The 9,213-nt window shown below is 54.4% G+C and overlaps 1 protein-coding gene across 1 annotated transcript; it reads left to right on the top strand.

Annotated features, from left to right (window-relative positions):
* Positions 1-4,552: 4,552 nt before the first annotated feature.
* Positions 4,553-7,458, top strand: LOC136493508 (silicon efflux transporter LSI3-like). The gene is made up of 3 exons (XM_066489606.1): positions 4,553-5,606; positions 5,692-5,881; positions 6,464-7,458. The coding sequence occupies exons 1-3, from the start codon at positions 4,596-4,598 to the stop codon at positions 6,736-6,738; spliced, it is 1,476 nt and encodes a 491-aa protein (XP_066345703.1). The 5' UTR covers positions 4,553-4,595; the 3' UTR covers positions 6,739-7,458.
* Positions 7,459-9,213: the final 1,755 nt, after the last annotated feature.

The following is a 9,213-nucleotide window of genomic DNA, read 5'->3' as shown; positions in this document are numbered from 1 at the left end:
TGCTGTCGGTGGCGAGCTCGCTGTGAGCCTCCGTGGCGGTGCTGGTGTCCAATTGGGGAGGGGAAAAGCTTCCCCAGGCCACGGCGATCATGATTCTAGGGCCTAAGTTGTGGCCAAGGCCTTCCAGGGCATTGGCCACGGCGGCTGGCGGCTCAGCAGTGCTCGCTGGTGGCGAGGTCGCGCACGCAGGCTCTCCAGTAGCTAAGCTGGGCAGATGAGGGCTCCTGCGGTTTCGTGGGTGCACGGCGAAGGCGTCCAGGGCTCAAGGCGAGGTTTTGGACCCCTAGGTGGCCGGTAGGGATGTCCCGGCGGCCACGGCGACATAGTGACGATGGTGAGGCACGCGGGTGAACCACGGGGCTCCAGCGGGGTGGTCACGGTGTGCGCGTGAGTTACCCGTGGCTTCAGCGAATGGGACGGGCGAGTCAAGGAGGCGCCAGGCGCTCCTAGCAGTACTGGCCATGGTGGTCGGGTGCTCGGACCGGTGGTCTGGTGCTCGGCACGGTGGTCTGGTGCTCGGACCGGTGGTCTGGTGCTCGGACCGGTGGTCTGGTGCTCGGCACAGTGGTCTGGTGCTCGGAGGTGGTCTGGTGCTCCGGTGGTGGCTACGCCATGCGGCGGCGTCATGAGCGTAGCATGTGTGCTCGGCTACGGCGTCCGGGAAACTTAGAGAGGTCTACAGCGTCCAAGGGCTCGGGGATGGTCACGGTCAACATGAGTTTGCTGTGCTGGTGTGCCTAGAGGCCAGGGATGGCCTTGGCCTACGCGCTCACGGTATGGAGCGCCATGGTCGGAGTAGCAAGGTCCGGCGGTGAGCAGGGAAAAATCGGGGGCTCACCGTGGGTGCTGTGGAAGAAAGGATGGCGGTGCAGTGACGAGTTGCGGCCATGTAGCTCCAGAAGCAGTGCTGTGTAGTGCCGACCCACGACCGTGATGACGACGACGGCGTCGCCCTCAGCTCCGGTGTCTTCGGCAGTGCGCGGGGGCTTCGATCCTCCTCTCACGATCCCTTCACGGCCCTCTTCTCTCGGTGTGGTGCGGCTGCTGGGCCACCAAGCGGCGGCGGAGGCTGAGGGAGAGGCTAAGGTGCCGGGCATGAGCGGCGTGCAGGCTGGCTTTATAGCCGAGTGCCACGCCTCCCATGGCGGATGGCATCGTGCGGTGGAGGTGTGTGCATCGCATCAGACGGTGATGCGGGGTTGCGTGGGCGCGGCGCAAGGGGGCAGGGTCATGCCCCGAGCGTGACCCCCTGGCCCACCCCTGCCACTGCTGTCGGGCGCCGGTCGCGTAGGCGGTTGAGGCGTGGGTGAGGAAGACGACACTGCAGACGGGGGTGGCTGACATGCGGGGTCTAGCGGGCAGCGACTGCGAGCGAGGCAGACGGGTGCGCGGGCAATGCGCTGGGCTGGCTCGTGGGCCGCGTACGTGCACACGCCAGTGCAAGGTGGGCGCGGTTGGGCTAGCTGGGCTGCAAAGCCGAGCAGCCTGGGCTGCGAGGCCTTCTTCCTCATTTCCTTTTTCTGTTTTCTTTTTCCTCTTCCTTGATTTGAATTCAAATTTGGTTTGGGTATTTTGAATTCAAAATGGGTGCACCAAATTCATTGGAGTTGTTAAGCATATCATAACTCAAATGGAAATCCAAATCACATTTTGAATTAACAAAGCATGCAATACTTTATTTGTTAGAATTTAAATAAACACAATTAACTAATGACATGCCATGCTTATGTGTTAACTTGGGTTGGGGTTAGACCTAATGCATCTCTTAGGTTGGGTTTTCTATACATGACACTCATCATCACATGGGTGTTCTAAGAAAAATTTTGTAGTTGGTATTTTTAGTGTGTGGATTTTGGGTTGTTACAGCATGGATGCTTGTGTGGTGAGTTATGATCTTGTCCAGTCAGTGAGTTATACATGGTGAATCGAGAAGCAAATCATTGAAGGTTTCGACTTGAAGAAGGATATGAGTTTAAGGCAAGTATAGCATGGAATCATCATTGTTATCCTATTCACCTTAATATCATTTTAATCATATGCATGTGTCTACCATGTTTACCACTAAGAATTTCCTAGCTTTGTACTTGTACCTTGTCACCTATGGGTTTATGCATTGGGTAGTGTGATGCTAGCGCTCAATTAAAGGCCATGATCTTGTAACTTAACTAATGGAATATGCAGTAAACACTAAAAGATGATTTTTAGCACCAAGGAACAAGGGGGCTAGAGCATAGTTTTTGTGATGCTCTAGATTTCTCTCCATAAGGACTTATCTATAAGTGGTCAACCGGGACTTACAGTACAATCATGAGTGCTACATGGCTCTGGCTTTAGTTAAGTATGATGACCTTTTCTAGCTTGTTAGTGGTTACCGAAAGGCGCAAGAGGGGCTCCGATTGGTTTGATCCCGCGGCCTACCAAGGGAGTGCACTTTGGTTTCTTTGTCTTTTTGTTAGTCACACCTTGGGGGGATCTTACCCCGCTTACTGAAGAAAATAGGACAAATCTACTTACCCCGCTAACTATATTGGCCCTTGTTTCCTTCACCTCTCCTATGGAGAAAATCAGGTATTTTGGTTTTGAATGCGGTTTTGTTGAAAATAAAAAGTCAACAAACAATAGGTGGATAATGAGATGGTTGTGAGCCACCAAATAATAGGAAAAGTTCATATAGCCCCCACCATATTAAGGATTAACTAAAAACATGGTATTATAACCCTTGAATGGTTTGTAGAGCTATTTTTCCACCATGGCCCGCCACTGAATTACCCATGCTAGCACGCGGACCCATATGTAAGATGTGTGGGCCAGCCACTGAAGTAGCAACCAAAAGGATGTACTCCGTAGTTGAGTACTACAGTGTTAATCAAGATTAAAATCATGCATATCCTTAGCTTGTGATGCCGATGCTTACTTAAAGCAAGAAAGCTCCACCGCAGCAAGTTGATTAGCACACTAATAATGACAGTATATAACTAAGGCGTGACCTGAAATTAGCACTCAGGTTCAGAGACGTATTTTATATTGCACACAGCCGGAGCTGGATCCAATGGTAGAGACTCGTCGTAGTGCGTGTAAAGAGGGGCCCACAAAGGCACGAAACAGTCGGCAGTCGCACAGGTCAAAGCAGCCTGTGCCGTAGAGCCGTAGAGGCTATGGATTCGCCGGATCCGGCTCCGGCTCACACCCAGCTGACACGAGCACCGTAGAAATACTGTAGCCAAAATCTATTTTTCTCTCTCGTCTCCCCACTCTCACCGACACAAATGGAGCAGCCGGAGCCAAAAAAATTTTGGCTTCTCCGGCTCCTACCGGAATTTGAGCTCCCATAAACAGTATTGGTACAGTAAATTGGCAGTGGGAGCCGGAGCTATAGTATCGGTAGTATTATATCTCTGTGCACGTGACACGTGGCAGCCTATGATTGCAGGGCACGTTATTTGAATGGATGACGTCTCACGCATGCATGCATGTATGTACCGTCTACGCTTACCGGAATGTACTACCGTACGTAGATGGTTGCATTTGCATGCCGACGGCGAGATATACCACTTGTAGTAGTTTTAGCACGCGTGATGTGATCGAGAAGCTACCTAGCTTAGGAAGTGCATGCTTACGTGTGTGTGTGCGCGCGCGCGCAAAGCAATTGATATCGGTGATATTTTTGGTTTAATACATATATGAAAATCGTGGTTTTGTTAAATTTGATTGGCATTGCAATGTGGTATGATTCATTTTGCCTTAAGGGCCAATACCCTACTCAAACTGTTTCAGTGACATCCAACATTTGATTTCTCTCCCACCCGACTCATTCATGACTAAGGGCTTGTTCGGTTAGCTCGAATTCCCCCGTGAAACGTTTCTGCTGATCAAAGGCAATACAAATTAAACAAGTAATCCAACTAGAAATCGTTCTAGGGAGTGATTTCCTGCCAACCGAACGAGCCCTAAATAAACATCTGATCCGTCCGATTAGAGTATAGCAGGGTTATCTCTCCTCCAAACCCTGGTGTCTGGCGACAGCTCCGGCAAGTTAGGATTTGGGGTTTGGCGAGGAATTTGATGGGCTTAAATCTAGGGGCATGCAGAAGACTGAACCAGCAACGGGCCGGGTGCATGGACGACGATGAGGCAAGCCGGCGGTGACGCCGGTCGGTGCTAACCGAGGAGTGGAGGAAGATGGCTTGGCCAAGTAAGGGCAAGGACGTCGCGTACAGTGATAGCCGGCAAAACCAGGTTAGCGTGTAAGCAGTCGTAGGCAACAGTGGAAGCGGTGGCTCAGCCGGACACGAAACGGGGCATTGAAGAAGAAAATGGCTAGAATCTGAAGACACGCACCGTAGGCACAGTTGGATCAAGATCCGCTATAGACAAAAAAAATCTCGAGTGCCAACAGACCTCGGACACTAGAGCTGCTTCTGTAGACGGGGTAGCCCCCACACCGAGATATTTGACGTCAGCTGGGGCGCATGCAAGGTCTTCCTCTGCCACTACTTAAACCTCAGGCGAGCCAACCCTCTGCTTCGTCAAATAAACTCAAAGCAGAGAGAGTAGCTGCAGTGAGAGCAGCGAGGCGAGAGATCGATCGATCAGCCATGACGCATCTGGCGCCTCTTCCCAAGGTGGTGATGGGTTCGCTGGCATTCGGCGTGTTCTGGATGCTGGCGGTGTTCCCTTCGGTGCCGTTCCTGCCGATCGGACGCACGGCGGGGGCGCTGCTGGGCGCCGTGCTCATGATCGTGTTCCACGTCATCAGCGCCGACGACGCGTACGCGTCCATCGACCTCCCGATTCTGGGCCTGCTCTTCGCCACCATGGTGGTGGGCGGCTACCTCAAGGGCGCCGGCATGTTCAAGCACCTGGGCAAGCTGCTGGCGTGGCGGAGCCAGGGCGGGCGCGACCTGCTGTGCCGCGTCTGCGTCGTCACCGCGCTCGCCAGCGCGCTCTTCACCAACGACACCTGCTGCGTCGTGCTCACCGAGTTCGTGCTGGAGCTCGCCGCCGAGTGCAACCTCCCCGCCAAGCCCTTCCTGCTGGCGCTCGCCACGAGCGCCAACATCGGGTCCAGCGCCACGCCCATCGGCAACCCGCAGAACCTGGTGATCGCCTTCAACAGCAAGATCACCTTCCTCCAGTTCTTCTTCGGCATCCTGCCGGCCATGCTCGCCGGGATGGGCGTCAACACGGTCATGCTGCTCTGTATGTTTTGGAAGGACCTCGAGGGCACCGACGAGGTGGCCGCCGCCGCTGGGAAGGAGATGGAGGCCGTCGAGGAGGGGCGGTCGCCGGCCTCGGTGCTCTCGCTCAAGAATAGCCCCACCGCGAGCGCCGCCGCCCACGGCGCTCTGCGTCAGCGCCACGGCCACGACGCGGATGACGATCCGGACTCGATGATGTCGTCGGAGAACATCCCGACAAAGCACCGGTGGTTCATGCAGTGCTCGGAGCACCGGCGTAAGCTGTTCCTCAAGAGCTTCGCGTACGTCGTCACCGTCGGCATGCTCGTGGCCTACATGCTTGGCCTCAACATGTCGTGGACCGCCATCACCACCGCCATCGCGCTCGTCGTCGTTGACTTCCGCGACGCCGAGCCGTGCCTGGACAAGGTACGGTTGCTCACGCAACCCGGCATGCAACGAACTACTTAGGCACGTGGTGGGCATGCACATCTCATGCAGGGGTTGTGTGCAGGTGTCCTACTCACTGCTGGTCTTCTTCTCGGGGATGTTCGTGACTGTGAGCGGGTTCAACAAGACGGGGCTCCCCGGGGCCATCTGGAACTTCATGGCGCCCTACGCGAAGATCAACCACGTCAGCGGCGTCACCGTGCTCTCCCTCATCATCCTGCTCCTCTCCAACCTCGCCTCCAACGTGCCAACTGGTAAGGGGGCAGCAGATCGCATATATTTTGGGACATGCATATCATATGCATGCTTTTAGAGGCAAGCGTAAATACGTACATACTGCAGCACAACTGATAAAATTAAAGCACACTTGTTATTCACGTATTTAAAGTGATAAAACACGCTTTTTTCACGTATTGCAACAATGACCGACAAAGCACCAAAAGTTCAATAGCTAGCTAGCTAGTGTGAGTACAGTGCACTACATATATAACGACCTAACTTATATACATACACATATATATATGACACAGTGCAAGAAACTGAAAGCGTATGTACGGGGCAAGATGGCGAAGGTTCCTATAGCTAAGATATTTTGTGGTTAAAGATTTCTTTTCTTTTAACAACTAACAAGGAGACGTGAAAGTAGTCAAATATCTACTTATCTTGTTATTTTCAAGTGTGTCGTCGTGACCACCAGCGCGTTAAGCACTAATGTTACTTCCTTTGACACGATATATTGACAATTAGTACGTTTTGACGTGTACGTGACACTTTTGATAATGAAATAACTGTGTGGACCTGAACTCCTGATCACATATATATCATATATATGTCAGTGCTGCTAATGGGGGACGAGGTGGCGGCTTCTGCGGCGACGATCTCTGCGTCGGCGGTGACCCGGTCGTGGCTGCTACTGGCATGGGTGAGCACGGTGGCGGGCAACCTGTCGCTCCTGGGGTCGGCGGCGAACCTGATCGTGTGCGAGCAGGCGCTCCGCGCGCCGCGCAACGCCCACGACCTCAGCTTCTGGAGCCACGTCGTGTTCGGCGTCCCCTCCACGCTCGTCGTCACCGCCATCGGCATACCGCTCATCGGCAAGATCGCCTTCTAGCTAGCTCTAGCTGCTAGTGCTGTACTACTGTACTGATTATGATTAGTAGCTAGCGTCGATATGTTGTCCATGGACGAGGCTTCAGCAACAGCTAGCAAACGTCGTCGTCGTGCCATGGCGACTGATGTGTGGTGTGGTCGACGGGGCAAGCTAGGCAATCAATTAAGCGCCCCTAGCTACACACTCATGCATGCAAATTTGTACCTGGGCATGCCGTAGACTGGCAAGGGAGACGGTAGTAGTGGTTGAGGGCAGAGACACGTTTGTCGATAAAAGATGCTCGGCAGCAGGGGCGGATCCAGGGCTCGGGCTGCAGCCCGAGACGAGTCCATGTAGCCCCTGAAACATATGTGTTGTTTAGCCTAAAAAACTATGATCTTAATTAGACAAAAGGAGGCCTAGGAAGCAAGATCAGACTGTTTTGAACGTGGGTCAGCAGCTCAGCCCGGGGTGTAGCCCCGTTCTGGATCCGCCCCTGCTCGGTAGTCCACCGAGGGGTATCCCACGATGGTAGATTTGTCGTAGAGGTGAGCGAGATCAGGAGCGAGATGGTAATACAAGCACCAAGACACAAGATTTAGACAGGTTCGGCCGTCAGTATGACGTAATACCTACATCTAGTGTTCTAATGTATTGCATTGAGATGTATGGATCGTGTTGTATCTTGTCCGCTAGGGGACCCCTGCCTCTCCTTATATACTCTAGTGGGGCAGGGTTACAAGAAAAATATCATATTTAGTACTATACAATATCTTGCGGTACACGCCGAGCAGCGCCGTGCACGCCTTGATCTTGTGGGCTGGACCACCTCTGATGGTGCGACCCATGTTTTGTTTTGTGGATATCGGGGGCCATACCCCCACAACTAGTCCCCGAGCCTGACAGTAGGTGACGTAGTCACGTGGTGCCAGGGTAAGAAAGTAGAAGACCAGCCGAGCAGGCAGCCAGTCCCCGGCCATAGCCACAAGATGAGAAAAGCGCACATTCATCGCAAGGTGAAGTATTCCCACTTAGTCCCCGAGCCTGCTGGAAGATGAAGAATGAATCTGGTAGCAGGGTCAAAGAAAAAGAAGTCTGAAAACTTTCCGACGTCGTCTGACATGCGTGTATCAAGACCCTAGATGTGCTGCCTAAGATCAGCACCCTGATCCGAACAGTATGGAGCAGCTTGATAGCACACCGATGAGACATAGCAAGATCCGAGCACCGAGGAGTCCCCGACGTAGCTGGCGATGTCCGAGCACTGAGGAGCGAGGAGTCCCCGACGTCGCTGGCGACGACCGAGCACCGAGGAGCGAGGAGTCCCAATGTCGCTGGTGATGTCCGAGCATCGAGGAGGGAGGAGTCCCCGACGTCGCTGGCGATGACCAAGCACCGAGGAGCGAGGAGTCCCCGGCATCGCTGACGATGTCCGAGCACCGAGGAGGGAGGAGTCCCCGGCATCGCTGGCGATGTCCGAGCACCGAGGAGCGAGGAGTCCTCGACGTCGCTGGCGATGTCCGAGCACCGAGGAGCGAGGAGTCCCCGGCGTCGCTGGCGACGTCCGAGCACCGAGGAGCGAGGAGTCCCCGGCGTCGCTGGCGATGTCCGAGCACCGAGGAGCGAGGAGTCCCCAGCGTCGCTGGCGATGACCGAGCACCGAGGAGCAAGGAGTCCCCGACGTCGCTGGCGATGTCCGAGCACCGAGGAGTCCCCGACGAAGCTGGCGAGGTCTAAGCACCGAGGAGTCCCCGGCGAAGGTGGTGAGGTCCGAGCACCGAGGAACGAGGAGTCCCCGACGTCGCTGTCGATGACCGAGCACCAAGGAGCGAGGAGTCCCCAGCGTCGCTGGTGATGTCCGAGCACCAAAGAGTCCCCGGCGTAGCTGGCGATGTCCGAGCACCGAGGAGTCCCCGATGTAGCTGGCGACGTCTGTGCGGTGAAGTGTGCCCACTTAGTCCTCGAGCACGAAAAATCCGAGCGCCGAGGAGTAACCGGCGTAGCCGGCGATGAAGCACGAGCGACGAACAGTCTGGTCAACTGGTCGGCGGTGAAGTGAGCATTGAGTAGAAGCGACCGGCGAACAGTCCGATCAACTGGTCAGCGATGGAGTCCATGAACCAAGCGGTCCGACTAGTTGATCGGTGGAGAAGTCCGAGCACTAGGTGGTTCGATCACCTGGACGATGACCCTGCAATACAAACATGTAGAATGGGTAGTACATGATGTAAAAATATATAAACTCCGGAGAAAAATCAGCAATAGCGAAGAAATAGCGTAAATAGCTCGGCGATTAGTTGGTGTGAAGATTTATGTAATATAAACCGCCCGAACAGTTAGTGTGTAGCTGAGTCTCCAGCCCTAGCTAGTCTGTTAACCATAATGCGGAGCGTGGAGCCCTGCACGTGTAGGTGGAACAAGCGTCGCTATGGAGCCGGTGCCGACCACCCATAATGCAGAGGGCAGATGCTCGTGCACGTGTAGGGAGGAGCCGGA

Source organism: Miscanthus floridulus, chromosome 1, assembly GCF_019320115.1.
Source record: "Miscanthus floridulus cultivar M001 chromosome 1, ASM1932011v1, whole genome shotgun sequence".
NCBI lineage: Eukaryota > Viridiplantae > Streptophyta > Magnoliopsida > Poales > Poaceae > Miscanthus > Miscanthus floridulus.
The sequence above is the reverse complement of the archived record's forward strand: the minus strand, read 5'-3'. Positions and strand labels throughout refer to the sequence as shown.

What these genes read in the sequence shown, in the direction of transcription:
- LOC136493508 (XM_066489606.1), top strand. Translation starts at nt 4,596, where the DNA reads ATGACGCATCTGGCGCCTCTTCCCAAGGTGGTGATGGGTTCGCTGGCA. An exon ending in CCGAGCCGTGCCTGGACAAG is followed by an intron (nt 5,607 to 5,691) that starts GTACGGTTGCTC and finishes GGTTGTGTGCAG; the next exon opens with GTGTCCTACTCACTGCTGGT. An exon ending in CGCCTCCAACGTGCCAACTG is followed by an intron (nt 5,882 to 6,463) that starts GTAAGGGGGCAG and finishes TATATATGTCAG; the next exon opens with TGCTGCTAATGGGGGACGAG.